The sequence below is a fragment of the Pan troglodytes genome, chromosome 7, assembly GCF_028858775.2.
Source record: "Pan troglodytes isolate AG18354 chromosome 7, NHGRI_mPanTro3-v2.0_pri, whole genome shotgun sequence".
Classification (NCBI taxonomy): Eukaryota; Metazoa; Chordata; class Mammalia; order Primates; family Hominidae; genus Pan; species Pan troglodytes.
In genome coordinates, this window is record NC_072405.2 from 112,898,695 (window position 1) to 112,920,836 (window position 22,142).

The following is a 22,142-nucleotide window of genomic DNA, read 5'->3' on the forward strand; positions in this document are numbered from 1 at the left end:
ATTCTGTGTCTGTCAATTTGAGGCCGCATTATGTGGGCAGACCTGGCACAGGTGTGGCCTGATGATTTCCTTGGGGCAGAGATGTTTTTGTCACTCATGCTGATCTTCATTTCCTTGGGATTTTGAATTCCTAGAGCTCTGGGCATAACTTTATATCATTTTTAGCCCATGCTTGATGGGGCATCTGAGATTGGGCACTTTATCATGAATGAATGAACTAAATTCAGACTTGGAGAATTCCCTCAAGCTGGGATCATTATAAAGAGAACAAAGGGATTTCAGTAAATTGACGAACTCAGTTCATACATTGGAGGCTTCTATGGTAACTCTACCCAAATGTATGCTTTCTAATTAAATGATGAGTACTCATGCTCTAGCTTTCCTCAGCAAATGGCCATGGTTTCATGCTTTGTGCTTTCCTTCCCATTAGATTGGCCTCGCTGCAATGAGATTTACTGTAAATGGGTTACCCAAATAATTACCATACATAGGTAGAAATGTGGGCACTCTGGGTATCAAAATTCTCCAATCATCCAGTTCTAGGTGGCTTCCCTTTTTTAGAATTGGCAGCCACCCTCAGTGGGCATTCTAAAGCATCCACTGCCATGCGTGTGTTCCTGGACACGGGTGCTGCAATGGTGCCAGCAAACATCGAATGCACTATAGTTTCCAGGGCTTTTGTGTACAAAATCTTATTTGAACTTGTCAGTAGCTTGATAAGCTGAGTAGGGCAGGTGCATTTAGCCTCATTTTTAAAGGCAGACCCAGACCCAGAATGATAAAGCAAGTTTCTTAAGGAATAAACTATTTATCAGTGTAACCAGGACTAGAATCCAGGTGTGGTGTTTTGTTTGTTTTTGTTTGAGACAGGGTCTCATTCTGTCACCCAGGCTGGAGTGCAATGGTGTGGTCACAGCTCGGCAGCCTCCCAGTCTCAAGTGGTCCTCCCACCTCAGGCTCTTAAGCAGCTAGGACTACAGGTGCGCACCACCATGCCTGGCTAATTTTTTATTTATTATTTTTATGTATGTATTTATTTATTTTTACTTAATCCCCAATGTGATGGTAATGCCTGGCTAATTTTTTCTTTCTTTCTTTTTTTTTTTTTTTTTTTTTTTTGTCCAGATGGGATGTCCCTATGTTGCCCAGGCTGTTCTCGAGCTCCTTGGGCTCAAGCAATCCTCCTGCCTTGGTCTTCCAAAGCATTAGGATTACAAGTGTGAGCCACCACACCTGGCCCATGGTAGGTAATTTTATGTGACAACTCGATTGGGCCACAGGATGCCCATATATGTGGTCAAAAGTTCTGGGTGTGTGTTTGAGGGTGTTTCTGGAGGACATGAACGTGTGGATTGGTAGACTGGGGACAGCAGATTGCCCTCCCCAATGGGGATTGGCCTCATCCAATCAGTTGAAGGCCTGAATGAAGCAAAAGGCTAAGTAAGAGGAACCCTTGATACCTGACTGCCTTCGAGCTGGGACTTTATTTTTTTTCCAGCCTTTGTACTCAGATTGAAACATAGACTCTTCCTGGTTCTTGAACCTGCTGGCATTTGGACTAGAACTACACTGTTGGTTCTTCTGGGTCTCTAGCTGGCTGACTGCTGATCTTGGGACTTGTCAGTCTCCATAATTACATGACCTGATTCCTTTTATTCAGTTTCATATAAGGAATACATATGTATACATGTTCTGTTTGTTCCATTGGTTCTATTTTTCTGGGAGAACCTTAATATACCAGGTCTTTTAATTTGATCATTTTGATCTTTTGATCTTTCCCTGATACTGACACCTCCAGGGCACAGTTACCTGTGTAAAAAATTAGAGGCAGTGCTCTTTGAAAATCAACTTTATCATTTCTCAAGCTCTGCTTAAGTTGGTCAGCAAAATGCCAGGACTGGATTAAGGCATCAGAATAAAATTCCCTTAAGGTGTTGCCCAGAAGATCTCGTCTAGTTCCAGGGCTCTGCTGATGTCCAGTGCCCTTGATGGAAGTCTCCATTTCTGTCTCTGCCTTATTCTGAAAGTCTTCTAAAGAGAAAGGGTAGGGTAAGAGCCAAGGCAACACTTTTCAGCCCTTCCAGGCTGAAGCATTAGACTCACACGAAGGGACTTAGTGAGCCTAGTGTATGTGTCTTGATCAGATTTCTTCCCTGCCCCCTTAAAAATGCAATGAAGAGAATTCAAATGCCATGAGACTCTTTAAGAGTTTGGAAGGTGGAATAAATGGTCCTTCCAGCACTAGCAAAGAATAATGGGAACAAGAAAAAGGCAATCTTCAGCTTCTCGTCTCCTTTTTCTATATCCTGCATGTAACAACTTCTTAGTTGTTCTCCCTCCCTAAAATTGCACAGGCCTCTTCACGGCTCAACTTTCAGTTTGGCAAAATTGTTAAGCCTGTGCTACGTGTCAGAAACTGTGCTAGATGCTGGTGATGTAGCAGTGAGCTAGACCCACTGGGTGCTTTTCCTCATGAAGTTTTACAGTCAGGGGAAAAAAGACATGAAGTAAAGGGTAATAATGATTATTATGACAGTGGAAATGTCAAGGTAAAAGGGCAGGGAAGGCCGGGTGCGTGGCTCATGCCTGTAATCCCAACACTTTAGGAGGCCAAGGTGGGTGGATCGCCTAAGGTCAGGAGTTCAAGACCAGCCTGGTCAACATGATGAAACCCCCTCTCTACTAAAAATACAAAAATAAGCCAGGTGTGGTGGTGGGCACCTGTAATCCCAGCTACTCGGGAGGCTGAGGCGGGAGAATCACTTGAACCTGGGAGGCAGAGGTTGCAGTGAGCCGAGATCACACCATTGCACTCCAGGCTGGGCAACAGTGAGACTATGTCTTGGGGGGGGAAAAAGGGTTGGGGGGCAGGGAAAACATTCCCAGCAGAAGACATAGCACATAGGAAGGCTCAGAGCTTGGACACAATGTAGAGTACAAGATGGAAAGTGGTGTGGTGGGAGGTTGGTAGAAGCCTAAATGTGCACGGTCTTCTAGACCTGCTCGGTCCACTGCAGCAGCCACCTGTGGCTACAGAGCACTTGGAATGAGGCTAGTCCCTACTGAGACTAGACTAGATTTCAAAGATTACCACTAACATTAAATTAAATGTTTTTTAAATACAAATTTTAAATATAAACTTTTTTTTTTTGCTTTTTTGATGCGGCTACTAGAAAATTTCAAATTACATATGGCTCACATTATATTTCTATTAGACAGTACTGTTCTAGACCATGTTATAAAACCTAGACTTGACTCTGAGAGCATTGGGAGATTTCTGAAGTGTTTTGAACAGAAAAGTGACATTATCAGGTTTGCATTTTCAAAAGACTCTGTTGTGAGGAGACTGGATAGTAAGAAGACAGGACAGAGGCAGGGAGGCCAGTTAGGGGTGGCTGCACTGGCTTGAGTGAGAGATGCTGGATTAGACAGGGTGGCAGCAACGCAGGTAGAAAACACTTTAAAAAAGTAGTTACTAATATCAAACAGCTCTCGTTCCAGTGAGAAATGATAGGTTGAACCATATAAAATTTTCATCTTCATTTATTAAAAATGGTTGAATACTGAAAGAGCTAACAAGGGCCAAAGGTGGAACAAGTGAGTCACAGAATAATTAAGTATAGTGTTACAACTCAAAGAATGAGATAAATATTCAAGTCCATGCTGACATTTAAAAAAACTGAATAAATGGAGAAGAAACAACTCTTACAGAATTCCAACTTAATAAATAATGAGGAAATTAGCATATCACAGTAATAATTGCCCCAGGCAACATTTCCATAAGGATACTAAAATAAATGGGGAAAAGTGTAAGCAGAAACAGGTTATTTGCATAATCTTAAAGTATGTCCCTCTACATATTTAATAATTATAAGGAGAAAAATGGTAAATTTACAGTGGAAAATTCCAACAGATATCACCCTAGCCAAAGTGAGTGAGGTTAGCATCACCAGGAGTGCATATGGACACCATGTTTTCGTAGGTAAGATGTGCGGAGAAGGGCATTATCACTCTGGGGCATCTTTCCCACATACCCCATAGCCTCAATCTAATCATGAATAAACATCAGACAAACCCACATTAAGGGACATTCTGCAAAATAACTGACAAGTAATGTTCAAATGACAGGACTGAGGAACTACTACAGATTGGAGGAGGCTGCAGAGACATGACAACTAAATGCAATTTGAGATCCTGGATTAGGTCCTGTAATAGGAAAAAGTAGAAAAGCTAGTAAAAAATTAAGCTAGTAAAAAGGTGTTTCTGCTTCAACTTTTCTCCATTTTAGTATCCTTATGAAAACTTAATAGTATTGTACCAAGTTTAACTTATTAATTTTGGGCGCCTGTAATCCCAGCTACTTGGGAAGGCTGAGGCAGGAGAATCACTTGAACCCAGGAGGCAGAGTTTGCAGAGAGCTGAGATCATGCCACTGCACTCCAGCCTGGGCAACAGAGTGAGACTCTGTCTAAAAAAAAAAAAAATTAGATCCTGCTTCAACGTTCAACTCAAAAACAGTAACTCTGTTTACAAGATTCCTAAGGAAAGATCTCAGATACCAACTAGGACTGCAAAGAATACGGCCAACGGGTGGCATAGTTTCATGGGCCACATCATTACAAGGGACTGAGCATTGGGGGAGGCAGAGAATATTTCAGTCATCTTCCTCCATTCCCACTTCTGGACACCTGCCACCATGAAAAGCTCTAAAGCAAGAGGACGGTCCAGGTGCCCAACACCAAAGCTACACCAGAGGCCAGAATGGCAAAGCCTCTCTCCAGCAGCTATGTCATACTCATGTGGTATTAAGTTTCCAAGAAAAGTAGCAACAGGTGTACAGATGTCCTGAGAAACCTGTCCTACAACTGCTGCCAAGTGAGTACACGGTCCCTTACCATGGTGTTTATTCAACAATGAGGCAGACTCTAGGTCACTGGTTAAGTTGGGCATTGTGGAAGATGTTCTCCTGACCACAAGGGGACTTCAGTGCAAGCTAAAATAGTAATCTACAAAATTATACTCTATACACCAAGTAGCATTTACAGCCCTTAGTTCCTTCCACTGATGAGTGACTAACAAGTGTTTCTCTTCAGAGGTGGATTACTTTTCATGAGGCTTAAGTACCAATATGTTTATTGCATTTAAGGTATCACTTAATTGTCTAACTTCTAGAGGTAAGCAGTTTACTCGCTATTTAATAAGTCAGCCTTCTTTTCATTTGCCACGGCAGTTTCATTGCTTGTAATTATTCACTGCGGTGTTCCCTTTAACTTGACTACTACTTAACAAGATTTCGTTAATATCAAAATATTGTTAAATATCAAAATATTCAAGAATGTTTAAAAATTAGCACTTTGGGAGGCCAAGATGGGCGGATCACTTGAGGTCAGGAGTTTGAGACCAGCCTGACCAACACGGCAAAACCCCGTCTCTACTAATATAAAAATTAGCCGGGCATGGTGGTGCACACCTGTAATCCCAGCTACTCTGGAGGCTGAGGTAGGAGAATCACTTGAATCTGGGAGGTGGAGGTTGTAGTGAGCTGAGATCATGCCACTGCACTCCAGCCTGGGTGACAGAGTGAAACTGTGTCTTGAAAAATAAAAAACAATGTTTAAAAATTAAATGTGCTTTCTTAGAACTGGCTGGTTCACATATTACCTCACCAAATAGATATTTGGCCTCACTTTGTATACTCTCTAAATGGATTCATGTTAAAGACATACTCCTACAGTTCTAAATTTGAATGAGACCCTTAGAGAAATTCAGACACTAAGTCCTTGGATAATGTAAGTGATCAATGTCAAGGTGAGAGTTGAGAATGGTTTTTAAGAAATGCAATGACCATTCCATATACCAAAGGGAATTCTTTATTGTAAACAAGATATAAAGTACAACAAAAGAAATATTGTGCAAATTGTAAGTCACAAGGATTTTTTTTAATTAAAACTTTTTGTTTTCCAAGGGTCCAAGTTTTGATGTCAGAAATCTACACCCAATATACAAAAACAATGTTAAATGGGAAGATATAGTGACATTTTTCACTATATATTTTAAGCAATGTACTTTTGTTTTGCCACTGTGTATATCATCCACTATATAACAGAATAAAAGAGAAATACTGTTAACAAAAGTGAATGTTCTAATAATTTTTCTACCCAACTACCTCCACATCCCCAAAAAACTCCTATAAATTAACAGGACAACATTTGTCCACCTGTGAATAATGGTCACTAATTTTCTAATTCAATAAAGCACACATTATATCCTCATAACATAAAGGTACTTTACTGATGACATAAGCCATCTTTTTCAAGAAGTTATCTAAGATTCTTAATATCCCTTCTTTACAATATATATTTCATCTTCAGTTTTTTTTCTAAACAAAGTGCAGTGTATCTTAGAGTCTACAGAAAACACATTGGTATACAATTTTCAAATCTACACAAGAAACTGCAGGCAAACTAAAGTTCAAAGCATAATGAAATGCCTAGATACAGTCATTTGTTAAACTTTCAAAACAAAAATGCAAAAACAAATTGTAGCTATGCTTCAAAGCAATTAAATTAAGGAGGATTCCAATTCTTTGGGCCCTCTTAGCAATATACAGTCGTTCAATTCCAAATATTCACAATAGTGTAAAAATGATAGTTCTAGATATATTTAATCACTACATCCACGATGTTGACTGGAAAGACTAGGAATAATAAAGAAGATAACTCTAGAAAAAGATGACAATATTTGTAATAATACAAACTCATTTTACATCTCCATGTCTGTACCGTAATGTTTATTTCCTTCCAGCCTCCATATTCTTGAAACCAGTGCTTTAGAAGAATCACATTGAAAAGTTGGTCTCAAGTATAAACAGCAAAAGTAAAGTAACAAATATGCACACAGATTCAAAATCTGTGCTACCTGTGTTGACCTCATCTGAAACCTTCAAAAAATATTCAAAGGAATAAAAGCTTTCTCATCTCTCTTATGTGATAAGAAATGAAACCTGCCTTTCTGTGACCTGCCTGTGGCCGAAGCCCTTTTAGTCACCTAACCCAGGCGGGGCCTTCGTGCCAGGCTGTGGGGCTTCTGCTTTAAGCCCACGTTGTGGGGCCACAGACTTGCAGTGGAAGCATTTTTACATCACCACTGGCTCCCGCTGAGACCAAAGTTAGTTCTGACTCTTCACTTTCCGGTCTGTCACTGTGTGGGAGCAGGGGTTGGAGGTAGAGCAATGTCATTTAGCTTGCTCACTTCCATCTGCCAGTTTGGTAGCTTCTTGGCTGATAGATGGCGCCGGGCATGCTTGGTCAAATGGTCACTCCTCATGAACCGCCGGTCACACATGGGGCACGCAAATTTCTTCTCACCCGTGTGGGTTCGCCTGTGTCTGGACAGTTCATCAGAACGGGCAAACCTCCTTTCACAACCTTTCCAGCTACAGCTGAAAGGCTTTTCTCCTAAAACAAAGACATACAAATCATTATTATGCATAAGATTGCCGTAAATTATATGTTCAATTCTGTCTAAAAGTATATGAGAAGATACATTTTAAATAATAAAAGCTAATAAATCAAACTGTCAAATGAATATGAGATATGTATTGCTCCAATTTCAACTTGTCACTCGATCACATTTACAAAACTCTTCCCCACATGAAATAAGGCAGCCGGGTGGAGTAGTAGGCACCTGTAGTCCCAACTACTCAGAAGGCTGGGGCAGGAGGATAGCTTGAGCCCAGAAGTTTGAGACCAGTTTGGGCAACAGAGCAGTTTTTTTTCATCCCTTAAAAAAAGCCAAAAATGAAAAGACTCCCTGACTTTAACTATGATTCAAAGGCTTTAAAGATACCTTATTAAAGTAACTACTCAGACATCTACAGAATCATCATTTGAGAGACTGAAACAAAAGCACATCAATAAAGTATTTACATACTTATTTTTAAATTATTTGTAGAGATGAGGTCTCAGTATGTTGCACAGGCTGGTTTTGAACTCCTATGCTCAAACAATCCTCCCACCTTGGTCTCCTAAAGTGCAAGGATTATGGCACTCGTGAGCAGCCTCCAATACAGCCTTTTGGAGGACCTTGCACTGGTAAATACCATCCTCTAAACTAGCTAAAGGCAAGTTATTCCTTATCCTCCTGGGTTTAAATGTGTGATCACAGCCAAAACCTCTTCATTTAAACACTAAAGACATAAGAAGTGGCTGGTACCTGTGTGCGTCCTCGTGTGGGCCTTCAGATGGGAACTTTTAAAGTATGTCTTGCCACATCCTGGGTGGCTACAGATGTGACTCCTTATCCTTGATGAATCAATCTGAGGAGTGACCTTTGCTGCTGAAGGGGAAAACCCAGGAGCAGGGGCAATGGGAGAGAGTCTGGTGCCATTCGGGCTCACCACCGGAGGCTTTGAACTCTGCACAACGGGCTGGGGTACCACAAACATGACAGCGCCTTTGGGGACTTGTGTGCCCATGAACACAACAGGGGGGCAAACGGCTGGTGGCTGGCTGGGAGGAGTGCTGGGAACGACTGTTGTCACAACAGGGTTGTTGGCAGGAAGGGGAACCATCTGGCAGATGACCGGCATAGGTGGCACTCCCCCTGCAGATACTGCAGGTGGAGAGACCAACACTGACTTCTGTTGTGGGGACACAGGGGCTGGCTGAGACCTGCAGATGACCGTCTCTGAGGAAGGCACAGAAAAGTCATAAAGTGCAGCACTTGCTTTCTCATCAACATCTGCCACTGTGTTTCTCTCACATTTGGATCTGTTTGGTGACACAGCGGCACATGGTATGTTCTTTCTTGCAGCCTCAACATTTAGGTGGGTTCTTCTTCTAAAAGAATTGTCCTGATAGTTGAGGATGCTGGCTGCTTTCATTGGGCAGGACTGGTGGTTACATAGCTGGGCATCAGCTGTATGGCGAATCACACTTGTTGCCTGAGCTTTGGGGAGTTTGGGGGCAGATACTGGGCTCTTTTCTTCCTCTTTGAAAGGTGCGGCAATGTGAGGTTTGGCAGTATCTGAGAGTGACTTGAAGTGTACAGTAGATGGCGCTGGTGCCATCAGATTTGACACTTGAGAGGGTTCAAAGTCAGAAGGACTGTAAGGTGGAGTCAAACACTAAAGAAAAGGGAAATACATAAGCATGAGAAATCTACAGTTTATTATACAAATTTTAAGAAATTATATAATTTACGTCTATCTTAAAAACAATAATACTTACAAATGCTGGGATTGTATGAAAATCAGGTGTTCCCGGAAGCAGATTCTCTTCCTCTGACAAATCAGATACTGGTGTAACAGGTCTGTTTTCAACGTATTTCTTAAAATCAGACTTCCAACTGCAGCTCATTGACATAAGTGCTTCTACAGCTTCAAAATCACTTTTCTCTGCAGTTTTGTTCCAGGAATACATACTCTCTTTTGGCCTTTCAGAAATCATTTCCATTCTTTCCTCCTATAAAAACAAAAGAGGAAAGCTTATAAGCATATTTTTTGTCATCCAAATGACACACAGAAAAATGAGAAAAAAAAATTTTTTTTTTTACAACTCACACAACTTTCCAAATTAAAATCAGAAATAATTTTCCTCTCACACTTACTATGATACTAAGGAAGTTCAGCTACACTTGTTAGGTAGGTAACCCAAACCTCACAGTAGTGGCAATAAAATCTTCCTCATTCTTTCTGTTAACATTTAGACTTTAACACTGATAAAGCGATATCCGTTCATGGGAGAGAGGCACACCTACTACCATTAAGGGGACTAAGACGAAAATTATCAATGTATTTGTGATCCAAAAGGAGAAGTATTTGGCTAAGAAGAAAAAAAGTGTTTTATATAGACTTTACAGAGTAGCTACCTGCAACTGGAGTCGGACAAAAAAACTAAGAGTGCGGCAAAAAATTTATCTTCTTAAATATTACAGGTATGGTATGAGGTCTTTTGAGGTACAAATTGCTGATAGAAAAAAAAATAGCCAAAACCTTCTAATAAAGACAAAATGTAGTAGAGCTCTGGCCTGTTGTTATGGGTCTGACCTTTGGAAAGTCACTTTGCACTTTGGGATAAAAATCAAAAGATAAGGGATCCTCAGGGTATCTTTCAAGTTAAAATTGCATTATTTAAGATCTAAAATTTGATCACTTGATTATGGTAAAGAAAAATCAAGTGATATACATAGAAAAAAATTCTAATGTTTATTTTAATTAACTTTCAACCTCTTCATATTTGTGCTCCCTTTTACTGAATCTATTTGACACAACGGTTTGCCATACATAACTACAACATAGCTAATGCAATATTACTAAAAACTGGATAATCAAAAAATTTAATATTCTACTTGGAATTTGCAAAAACCGACTTTAAAAAGTCAGCATAATCAAAGTAGAATCTATTTTAATTCCTTAAAGAACTGCTTGATGACAAAATAACAGCACAGGTTTTGCACTTATTTGTAGAACTCCTACCTAATGTTTTATAGTAAAGTTCTTTGAACTACGCTAAAAAAAAAAAATGGTACTACTCACCATTTCTCCTATTTTCCATTAAAAGAAAACTGTCCAGACTCGTTTGGTCAAAGTAGAGATTGTGTAAAAATACCAAAAAACATTCTTTACGTTGCAAGGTATTATTCTCAATACTAGTTTTTCAAAAATGCATGATGCCTTCGTGTTGAAATCCTAAGAAAACGAGCCATTGCTCCTGAAATATCGCTAACAATACCATTGCATAATCGCGCCCGCCTTTATGTAAGCTGCAATGGACAGCGCGCGTGTGTGTAACAGCCCCAAGACGCCAATGCAAAAAAAGGAAAAAAGAAAGGCAGGCGGCAGGGAAAGAGAGCGTGAGCTGGGAAAGACAGGAAGGGAAACAGGGAGGGGAGGAAAGGGAGTGGGGCGCGAGGCAGGAAAGGGAAGCGCGGGCGGAGGCGCGGGCGGGGGAGGCAGACGAGGGGCGGGGGCGGACGGCGGGGGAGATCCTAGCTGGCGGGGACCGACGGATGGGGCCGCCCTAACCTCAATGAGGCTCGCGGGTGAGTCACTGGGAACATTCCTCGCCGCTCGCACGTCCCCGCGCCCCTGCCCCCGCCATTGGCCGGCCGGCTCGGCGGCCCGAGCCCGGATTGGCTGTGCGGCCCGGGGCGGGGGCGTGGGCGAGGAGGGGGCGAGGCATGTGAACAAAGCGTGATCAGCGGCTGCTCCGGGAGGCGCAGGAAACGTGAACTGGGAATTGCCGCGCCGTCACCTTTCCCCTACTTCCTGAGCTTGCGGGCCCCCGCCCGCGCCCGACCCGGGGGAGGGGCCGCGGGCGCCGCCGCCAACCGCCCGGCCGTGCGCGCCGGGCCCGCGGGGAGGGGCGGGGCTGCGGGCGCCAGGCTCCGGGAGGCGCCCGCCCCTTCCAGCTCCCCGCGAGCCGCCGTTCCCTTAGGAACCGACAGCGGGGCCGGGCCTCGCTCCCGCCCCTGGCGGAGGCCGGGGCTGGGTCACTCGGGGACGAGAAGCTCCCCGGGCGCACCCGCTCCCGGCCCACCCCCGGCCTCCGCCTCAGATGCGGGAGGAGGAGCCAGGTCCCCGCGGAAACCCGGCCGCCGCCCTCCTCCCGCCGGCAGCCCCCGGGAACCCGGCCGAGCCCTCGGCACTTCCCGCCCACGCGGCCCACGGGACCTCAGACCACCCCGTCTCTCCCTGTAGACGCGGCGCCCCCTCCCCGTGGCTTCCGGCAGCTCCAGGCCCCTCCCGCCGCGCGTCTCCACGGGTTCCCAGACGTGCAGCCCCCACAGGCCCCGGCTCCAGACGCGCGGCCCCCGCGTCTCGCGGCCCAGCTCCCCCCGCCCACCTTCCCGCCCCAGCTGCTGGGTCCCGCTTCCCACCCTCCTGCCCCAGAGGCGGCTCCCCGCCTCTTCCAAGGAGTCGTCAGAAGGCGGCCACCTGCCCCTGGGGTAAGAGTCCCCCTCCAGACGTCTGGGGGAGCAACTCGTCCCCCAGGGCTGTCGGCGGGCCCTCGTGTCATCCCCCCGCGCCGACGACAGGCGCCCCTTCCCCCAGCCCCGAGCTATCTGCTGAGCAGCCCCCGTCTTCCAAGCGTGGGTTCAGACCCCCAGGATGGGTAGCCCACTCGCCTCTCCTGTGGACACCCCGCCTCCCGAGTGCTTGCGAGCAGCCCCCTCCTCCCCTGGCTCGCGTTCCTGAGCCAGACCGGGCATCTCTCCTCGGTACCAGGTGAGGGTAGCCCCCTTGTCCCTCCCGCGACTCCCGTTCCACACTGTACCCCAACCTCGCTGCAGGGCAACGGCCCCCTCCCCACTCCTCCCCCGCTCGTCATCCTCCTCCTCACCAGCCCTCTCGGGGTCTCCATGCGGAGTTGTCCCTTCCCCTCAGTACATCTAGAGTAAGACCCCTGTCCCTGTCTGAAGATCCCAGCCCCCTGGTTCTACCCCCTCCCCAACACACACGCCCTCACTAATGCCCATAGTCTGCAGGCAGGAAACCCTTTGCTTCCCCACGACTCCGCTGCAGCCCCAATTCTCAGGCATGGCTGATGTCAGGGGCTCGGGGTTCGCGCCCCCTTTGGCCCCCCAGACAAGACCAGGCGAGGAAGCACAGGGGCATCCCCAAATGACTTACCGCAGTCTGCTGGAGAGAGGCACCGAAGTTGAGCATGGTTGGCTGCTTGGCCGCCGGCGGCAAGCTGACTGGCTGCTAGGCTGCTGGCTGCTTGGCCACAGAAGGGCGCACGGAGACACTCGACGCCGCTCCCGCCGCCGCCGCGCTCAGCGCCGTCTGCCCCCTCCCCATTCAGGTAGCCGCTCAGCCTGCCCCGCGCCGCGGGCGGGGGTGGGGGCGGAGCCTGAGGCCGGCCAATCAACGGCAAAGGTGTGTGAGGCGCCGGCCAATGGGCTCGCGGGGCCACGCGTGATCGGCGACTGCCCGGCAGCGTGAAGCTGGTGTCAGTGGAGCGTGTACACAATCCCCGGCAGCGTGTTCCCTCGGCCCTGCCCCGGGGAACTCCAGAGGCCACCTGAATGAGTGACGCCCCCCGCCCCTCGCCCACCCCTCGCCCACTCCTTGCCCCTCGTCCCCCGCCCCTGCCTAGAGAGGCGGTGCCGCGGCCGGGGAGGCGCGGCGACTGCAGCGCGCCCAGGCACTGCGGAGGGCCAGCCCCACGTGGGGGGTGGGGAGGGATGCCCGCTCCGCCCCGTCCCCTCCGCGCCGGGCCTCGTCTCAGCCCGCCACGGAGTGGGCGGGACGCCAGGCAGGCGGGGGACGCGGCGGCTGCCAGCCAAGGGGCCGGAGCCAAGAGATTTGCATTGGAAGCGCCATCCTCTTGCGCGTCTGATGAGGAAGCAGAACCCGGTGACCGACTGAGCTGCATTTCTGAAGCATTTGCTGGGTTTTGCCTCGCTAAGCCTCGGGGAGCACTGGGGCGCGGGATGGGGGACCCTGTCACGGAGCCGACATCTGCTCGCGCGCCTCTCCCCCGCTCACGCCGTGCCGCGGGCTCGCCCTCCCCATCTGCAGCGCCTGCCCGCCCCGCCCATCCTTCCTCCTGGGCAACCCAGAGGATGGCGTGAGGACTCCTGGAAGCCCAGAGGACCGGACCAGGGGCGTGGTGGGGAGCCGTAGACCCGAGTTTTTATCCTTCTCTGGCGCCGACACTCGGCTGCGGAATCGAGTTTGAGCTCGGTGTAGCTGAAGTTTACATTGTAGCTGTTTGAAAGGTAGACCCCACCTCACCCCCACCCCTGGACCAAGACCTCTGGAAGCGTCCTGCCTGGAAGCCGCTTGTGGGGAGGGCTCTCCTAGGGTCTCCAGGCTCCCGCTGGAGCACACCTGGAGGTGGGTTTGCCGGCCGTTCCCTGAAACTGGCACCACTACCGCCCCACCCACCCACTCCAGCTGGTGGGAGGCAGGCAGGGTTTCTGAAAGGAAGCCGCCCGTGTGCTGCGCCTGGGGGCTGGGGCTGGGCCTTCTGATCAGGAAAGCCCATGGCCCTGCTTTGGCACGGATTTGCCCCCGTTTGGCCGTTTGTGCGCGATCACAGCAGCTGTTGTTGGAGAGGAAGGCAGTGATAACGGGGCTTAAAGCAAATCGGAGATCTTACCCGATTTGGACGGCTGAATTTAAGGCAAAAATCACTGTCTCTCCTTCGAGCACTCACGTCTCTGTAACTGAATGAAAGGCTGGTAATGCAAATAGCATTTCTATCCCAGTAATCACAGAATGAACACAGGAAGGGAATTAATTGTTTTAGAAACTGCCAATGCTATGCGTATCTTCCGATGGTTTTTTTCTAATGTATCTAAGGCCCAGGCTAGCGAACAACAGCAATAATAATGATAGTAATACTGTTGGCCAGGACCAGAGAGGCCCAGGGCTGCGGGGATGAGGAGAGAATGGCCTCCTGTCACCGCCCCTCCTGAGTCTGCTGGAGAGGCGCCAGCTCAGCAGCCCGGCAGCTCTTCCTGCCTCTCCCCACCCTATGTCCCTGCTTCTGTCTGCGGGGTGTCCCTCCCCACAGGCTTCCTTCCGCCTGGGCTGTCCCATCCTGTTGACCCAGCCTGAGGGCTGGAGCAGTTGGCCCTGGACACTGTGGCGGGAGAGGAAGCTCCTGTATGCCCCTCCGGCAGGCCTACCTTCCTTCCTGTCGGGCCCTCCCCTGGGGTGGCTTCTGCTAGACCCTCCAGGCCAGAACCCTGTCCCTTCCTCAGGAATGTGGGGCCTGCTGGCCTGGCTCCCCAGCGGGCTGAGAAGCAGGGAGCGGTCTTGACTTGTGAGAGTGATTCAAAACAGGAAAGAAAAGAGAAAAGGGGTAGGAGGAACAGTGTGGTGGTGGCACAATTCCTAGAGATTCAGAGAAAGATGTTTCCCGGGCTCCTCAGACAACATATCCAAAACTAGAATTGCTGATTCTACTCCTTCCCGGATGCGTGCCTTGTCTCCTTCCAGCCTTCACCTTCTCTCTCAAAGCCCTGGATCTGATTGTTCCCCAGGACCCAGCAGTTTTGCCTCAGAAATGTCTCTGTTCTCACTTTCCATTTCTACCCTCCAAATGTTGCACTAGATCAATCTGTCATCAAGTCTTGCTCTGATTAAACAATCTGCAATCCCCCCACCCAACCTCCACCCACACTCCAGCTTATTTTCCATTGCCCAAGCTCCATACTGTGACTGGAATGGCTTTTTAAAAGTCATGATCCAATCATAACATTCTCTCCTTAAAAATGATCCATGGCTCCTGTTGCCAGGATATGAAAGGCCATTCAGTTCTGAGCTATCCAGTCAGCCTCCAACTATAGGACTCTCCCAACCCTCCCCACCTCGTCTTCCACCCAGACTTACCCTTGCCCACAGCCACAGCAAACCGCTTGCTGTTCCTCAAACATATGGTGCATTTTCATGTCTCCGAGCCACATCCTCATTCAGGAAACACTATGTTGCACATGCCTTTGTTCGTGTATCCACTCCATTCGACAACTATTTGTTGAGCATCTACTATGTGTTCTAGGCACTGTTCCAGGGACAGTAGCAGTGAACAAGACAGGCCAGGGGAGGCAAAGATAAGTACACGTCGAATACACACACACACACACACACAAAAGCACCATTAAGGTAGGTAAGTTCACTACAGTGCACCAAATTGTAACAGGGTGGTAAGATTGTGACTGGGCAACTGGTTTGGTATGAGATATAGGAGAAGCTTGCTCCAAGGAGATGTTTAAGCTGAAAACCTCATGAGAAGGTAGGAGGATCCCGGGCAAGTGCACCTAAGTAGAGGGAGCAGCTAAGGCAGTCTTACAGCAGGAAGGACCTGGCCCCATGGGATGCAATGTGGCTGGAGGTGCAGAGGGTGTCAGGGAGAGTGGGAGGGGATGAGGTTGGAAAGTAAAGCGGGAGGAGCTAGACTACTGAGGAAGTTATAGGTCATGGTTTGAAATGGGGATTTTCTTTTTCTTTTCTTTTTTTTTTTCTGACGGAGTCTCGCTCTTTCACCAGGCTGGAGTGCAGTGGTGTGATCTTGGCTCACTGAAACCTCCACCTCCCAGGTTCAATCAATTCTCCTGCCTCAGCTTCCTGAGTAGCTGGGACTACAGGCGTGCGCCACCACGCCCAGCTAATTTTTGTATTTTTAGTACAGACGGGGTTACACCATGTTGGCCAGGATGGTTTCAGTCTCTTGACCTCGTGATCTGCCTGCCTCGGCCTCCCAAAGTGATGGGATTACAGGCATGAGCCACCGTGCCCGGCCGAAATGGGGATTTTTCTTTAAAGTGCTAGGGGACGCCATGTACAAGAAATGTACATTTGCAGCCGGGCGCGGTGGCTCACGCCTGTAATCCCAGCACTTTGGGAGGCCGAGGCGGGTGGATCACGAGGTCAGGAGATTGAGACCACGGTGAAACCCCGTTTCTACTAAAAAATACCAAAAAAATTAGCCGGGCACAGTGGCAGGCACCTGGAGTCCCAGCTACTCGGGAGGCTGAGGCAGGAGAATGGTGTGAACCCGGGAGGCGGAGCTTGCAGTGAGCCGAGATCGTGCCACTGCACTCCAGCCTGGGCAACAGAGCGAGACTCCGTCTCAAAAACAAAAACAAAACAAAAAAATGTACATTTGCATCCCTGAAGGCCCCCTTTGCCTTCTTGGCTTTCAAGGGCTTTGTACCACTGTCACTTTGTTGAAGGCTTCCTTCATAACGCCGGGATGAATTGATGGTTCTTCTTTGCTCTCAGCGTACATTGTCCACACCTTCATGCTGGGAGTGGATTAGTCATTTTGCAAGGAACATTTTTTTACGATACTGAGTCCTGCCCATGCTCCATCCAGATCTGAACTCCTGAGATGGTGATCATGTATAATCATCTATATTTTTGAGCCAAGGTCTTGCACTGTCACCCAGGCTGGAGTGCAGTGGGGTGATCACAGTTCACTGAACCCTTGGCCTCCTCTGCTCAAATGATCCTCCCACCTCAGCCTTCTGAGTAGTTGAGACTACAGGTGTGTGCTGCCACACTTGGCTGATTTTTTTTTTTTTTTTTGAGATGGAGTCTCACTCTGTTGCCCAGGCTGGAGTGCAGTGGCACAATCTCAGCTCACTGCAACCTCCGCCTCCTGGGTTCAAGTGATTCTCCTGCCTCAGCCTCCGAGTAGCTAGGATTACAGGCACCTGCCACCACACCTAGCTAATTTTTGTATTTTTAGTAGAGACAGGGTTTCACATGTTGGTCAGGCTGGTCTTGAACTCCTGACCTCAAGTGATCCACCTGCCTTGGCCTCCCAAAGTGCTGGGATTACAGGTGTGAGCCGCTGCACCCAGCCTTGGCTGAATTTTTTTTTTCTTTTTTTCTTTTTTTTTTTTTTACTATTTGTAGAGCTTAGGTCTCACTATGTTGACCAGGCTGGTCTTGAACTCCCAGCCTCAAGCAATTCTCCTGTCTTGGCCTCCCAAAGTGCTTAGATTACAGGCATGAGCCACCACACCCAGCCTATAATCATCTTTTTGATCTAGTATCTGTTCTATACGAAGCACTCAAGATTTTTTTTTTTTATTGGAGAAAGTAATTGTAGATTGTCTCTGAAGACCCACTGGAGTTACAGACAGGATATGTGCAAACGCCTAGGTGGAAGTGTGGGTCCTTCTATGCCTTTCCCTTAGCTTGTGTCATTGCAGGGTCAGACATGGAAAACTGTCATCTTGGGCGTGTATATGGTTTGGATGTGACTTGGCTCTGTCCCCACCCAAATCTCACCTTGAATTGTAATCCCCATAATCCCCACTTGTCGAGTTGGGGATCAGGTGGGAGGCGACTGGATCATCGGGGCAGTTTCCCCCATGCTGTTCACGTGATAGTGAGTAAGTTCTCATGAGATCTGATGGTTTTATAAGGTGGTTTTCCCTGCTTTTGCTTGTGCTCTGTGCCTCTTCCCCTTCCACCATGATTGTAAGTTTCATGAGGCCTCCCCAGCCATGCAGGACTATGAGTCAATTAAACCTCTTTCCTTTACAAATTACCCAGTCTCGGGTAGTTCTTTATATCAGTGTGAGAACAGACTAATGTAGCATGAGTAAAAGAAAGCCCTTGGGCAGTAGTAAGTGGTACCTCAGATAGATGCTGACCCTTCCTGCTGATGGTACTGGTTTCTCCTTAGATCAGAATAATGAAGGAAGTGAGAGGGGAGCTGACTGTAAAGATTTCTCAGGTCAGTTATGAATGTTAGAACACATTGTACCCACGAGACATCTTCTCTTTGCCCCTTGCAGTCAGTGGGTCTCATCACCATTCATCCATTCATTGCCCCACCATATGCCAGGTATTAGCTGAACACTGAGGAAAAACCATAAAAATGACACCGTTCCAGTGTTGAAGGAGCTTCCAGTATAGTGGGAGAAGTAAATAGGAGAGCCAGCCGTCACTATAGAATCTGACAAATGCTAAGATAGGTACCTGCAGGTGCCTAGGGAAGGGTCAGGGAAGCCTTCTCCCATTTGATCTGTAAGCTGAGGAAGTAAAGGGATAGAAGTGGAGACTAGAGAGAGCCTTGGGGATTTAGGATGCTCTGAATTGTCTGGATCACAGATCTGAGAGGCAGGATGAGGAACTTAGGCTATTAAGGAAAGCAGCCCAGAACATGAAGTGCCTTTGTGTGCCGTGCTAAGGAATGTGGAAGTGGAACTTTTATCCTAAGGACAAGGGGGACCTGCTGACAGGTTTTAACAAGGATGATGGTATAGGAAGCTCATTCTGGCCCAGCATGGAGAATGGACCAGAGGAGTGAGGGTCTGTCGCCATTGAGAAGGCTTTTGCAGGCAGCAAAGATGATGCTGGGCTAAACTAAGAAATGGTGGCAGGTCTGGAGAGGATGGAATAGAGATGCCAAGAGCAAGCAGGATTCGGTAATCGATTGGATGTAGACATGAGGAAGAGGGTAGTATCGAGAACTGCCAGGTTTCTGGCTTGATTCACTGTATGAAATAGAAGAGGGCCACAGAGAGGTAGTGGGCTTTGGAGGAAAGGAAGAAAATGCCATATTTCAAGTCTGGAGCCCAACAGAGAAAGATCTAGCCTGGAGATTAAAATTTTAGCCAGGTGCAATGGCTTATGCCTGTAATCCAAGCATTTTGGGAGGCTGAGGCAGGAGGATTGCTCAAACTCAAAAGTTTGAGACCAGCCTGGGCAACATAGGGAGACCTCTGTCTCTACAAAATATCAGAAAATTAACCAGGTGTGGTGGTGCGTGCCTGTAGTCCCAGTTACTTGGGATGCTGAGGCATTGCTTGAGCCCAGGAGGTCAAGGCTGCAGTGAGCTGAGCACTGTACTCTGAGCACTGTACTCCGAGCACTGTACAACACAGCAATACCCTGTCTCAAAAATAAATCAATAAACAGAAATAAAAAACAAAATGTAGGTGTCATCAGAGTCTAGGTGGCAATTGAAGCCAAGGGAATAGATAAAATCCCGCAGGAAAAGAAAATAACGAGAAAAAAGAAGAGAACTGAGGGTGGGCCTCTGAGGAAGAAGCAGGCTGAAGGGGGCAGGCCCGTGGTGAAATGCTGGCAGAGGGCGTGGCAAGGACTTCTTTCCTGTGTGCATGCTCAGGATGTCCTGGCCTCATGGGGTGCAGAGTGGGGATGAGAGGCAAACTGGGGCTGATTTAGAAAGTGAAAGTGCCAGATAGAGTAGAAAAAAAAATCTCCTCTGGTGAATATCATTAGTTATTTTCATTACACTAATTACTATGGTTTTAAAGCTCGTTAAAAACTTTTTTTTAATCTTAAACTCTATTTATGGGGTAAATTGTTTCTAAAGATGCCCACCACAACCCTTCCTGTCCCATGTAACCTTTTCTGCTGTGACTTTGCCATTTCTGCGTCAAGAGGTAAAGTCTTTTTTCCTACCCCTTGATTCTGGGCCGGCCCTGCCCTGTGACTTGCTTTGACCGGGAGAATGTGGGGCAGTGCTGTGGGACTTCCATGCCTAGATCTTAAGAAGACTTTGAAGTGTCTGTGTTTATCCTCTTGGAAACTAGCCACAAGGCAGAGGAGCCCAGGCTAAACTACTGAATAATGAGAGAACATGTGAAAGGAGAACGGCCACGTGGAGAAAACTAAGGCACCCCAACGAACAGCCAGTACCAACACTCCAGCCACGTGACCAGGGCCACCTGGGACCCGCCAGCCCCAGTCACGCAGGCCCAGCTGACACCACATGGAGCAGAGATGAGCCATCCCCACCAAGCTCTGACCCACAGAATCATGAACAATAAATAAAAGAGCAGCCCAGGCATCACTTCCTGCCTCCCCTCCACTCCACGGACCCCTTCTGTCCACAGGAGTGTCATTGGGTTTTGGGGTGGTTTGCTATACTGCAAGAGATAACTGAAATAGTCCATGTGTGTTTCTTTCAGTTCTGGAGGGACAGCTACAGTTTTCAAAATACTCATTTTATAAGAGTACTTTTTTTTTCTTTTTTTAAAAAAAAAGAATCTAAAATACCTTGGAGAAAGCCCCAGGAAGGAGAACTAGAAAAACTAGTAAAGTAGAAAAGGAAAAAAAATCAGAGCAAGGAAGAAATACTTTATTTTTACCTTAGAGAAATGGGAAGTGGCTGAGTAGTTGAGACTACAGGTGTGTGCTGCCACACTTGGCTGATTTTTTTTTTTTTTTTTTTTTTTTGAGATGGAGTGGCTCCATCTCCACAGGTATGGTGGCTCATACCTGTAATCCCAGCACTTTGGAAGGCCGAGGCGAGCAGATCACCTGAGGTCAGGAGTTCGAGACCAGCCTGACCAATATGGTGAAACTCTGTCTCTACTAAAAAAATACAAAACTTAGCCAGGCGTGGTGGCGGGCACCTGTAGTCCCAGCTACTCAGGAGGCTGAGACAGGAGAATTGCTTGAACCTGGGAGGCGGAGGCTGCAGTGAGCCGAGATCGTGCCACTGCACTCCAGCCTGGGCAACAGAGCGAGACTCTGTCTCAAAGAAAAGAAAAAAGAGAGAAATGGAGATCTGGAAGAAAAATATTCCACACCACCAGCAAGCACTCCCTTGAGTGCTTTGAGATGGAAATAAATGTGTAATAGGAAGAAAGGGAGTTCACCTTGGTGGAGCACCTGCTATGCACCGGTTATTACTTTTTGGTGCAGTAAGAATCTGGAGGTCCTAATGTGGCCCACTGTATAAATTCCATGATATAACACTATAGGGATTTATTTTTGTAAAAAAAAAAAAATGAAATTCCTCCACTCTCCATTTGCTCTTTTTATCTCCTCAAGAAGTGAGAAGCCAGTTAAGTGGTTAAGTGGCTCTGCAAGGTTCCAAGTAGCAGTAAAATATAGTTACTTAACATTGTGATTTTTACCAAATGAACGCAGCTGCGTTCCCTTATTTTTTTCTTAACAAAGGTAAAACATACTGATCATTAAAAAAATACAAAAAGGAATAAAAAGATGAAAATCCCTTGTAATCCCACTTCCAGAATTAACCTCTACTAACATTTTGATACATATATTTTCAGGCTCTTTACCCTGTCTTCTCACTCCCCTCTGTATATATGTTATAAAACATGCTATCTTGTAACTTGCTTTTTCTTATTTTACTTAACCTATCAGGAACATCTCTTTGCACATCAATGATTGTAAAGGTAGTGTTCTTACAGCTTCTTAAAAGTAGGACCTTTCATTTTCTCTGGATAGACCCAGTGACTTTTACCTGTTCCAGTGTCAGAATTCTGGTAATCTTGCCTGGCATCATGGGTGAGAGGAGGGGTGTTGTTTTTCAAAGGCCAAACATCTTTCAGCTTCTTTGTGGGTTATAATCAAGATTATGATATAAAGCTATAGAAGGGTAAGCAGTCAGCAAAAGCTATGGCTGATGGTCTCTCTATTTAGCACGTGGCATTTTTTAATTGAAATTTTCTGAATGTTGAGACGATCTTCCAGAAGGAGGGCAAGGGTCATGCATGTTCTTCCTTGGGGTTCTTAGCCCCCACTGCCACCAAGCCTGGCTATGCAGTGGAGTGCCGTCTTCTCAGGAGAGTCTTCGTTTCACTCCTGAAGACAAGCATATAGGCCCCTTTTGGTTTTAAGTGCTATGTTGCTACTGATAAAAAAAGTAAAATAAATCCGAGCGTGACAT

The 22,142-nt window shown here is 47.2% G+C and overlaps 1 protein-coding gene and 1 non-coding gene across 10 annotated transcripts in view; one reads left to right on the forward strand and one right to left on the reverse strand.

Annotated features, from left to right (window-relative positions):
• Nucleotides 1-5,854: 5,854 nt before the first annotated feature.
• KLF10 (KLF transcription factor 10) lies at nucleotides 5,855-15,493 on the reverse strand. 4 transcript variants are annotated; one of them, XM_063817336.1, is made up of 6 exons: nucleotides 15,350-15,493; nucleotides 14,112-14,178; nucleotides 12,635-12,857; nucleotides 9,231-9,464; nucleotides 8,215-9,127; nucleotides 5,855-7,457 (listed from the first exon to the last, which is right to left on the reverse strand). In XM_063817336.1, the coding sequence occupies exons 3-6, from the start codon at nucleotides 12,668-12,670 to the stop codon at nucleotides 7,198-7,200; spliced, it is 1,443 nt and encodes a 480-aa protein (XP_063673406.1). In that variant the 5' UTR covers nucleotides 12,671-12,857; nucleotides 14,112-14,178; nucleotides 15,350-15,493; the 3' UTR covers nucleotides 5,855-7,197. The 4 variants fall into 4 exon arrangements, with proteins under 4 accessions (XP_063673406.1, XP_063673405.1, XP_528205.2 ...); XM_063817335.1 differs by lacking the exon at nucleotides 15,350-15,493 and adding an exon at nucleotides 14,644-14,798; XM_528205.6 differs by lacking the exons at nucleotides 14,112-14,178; nucleotides 15,350-15,493 and having other exon boundaries at nucleotides 12,635-13,138.
• Nucleotides 13,244-22,142, forward strand: part of LOC104007708 (uncharacterized) — a 73,877-nt gene continuing 64,978 nt past the window's right edge. For all 6 annotated transcript variants that reach the window (XR_008536798.2, XR_001720348.4, XR_010159641.1 and 3 more), the window contains exon 1: nucleotides 13,244-13,846. This is a non-coding gene — a transcript (uncharacterized LOC104007708). The remainder of the gene's footprint in view (nucleotides 13,847-22,142) is intronic.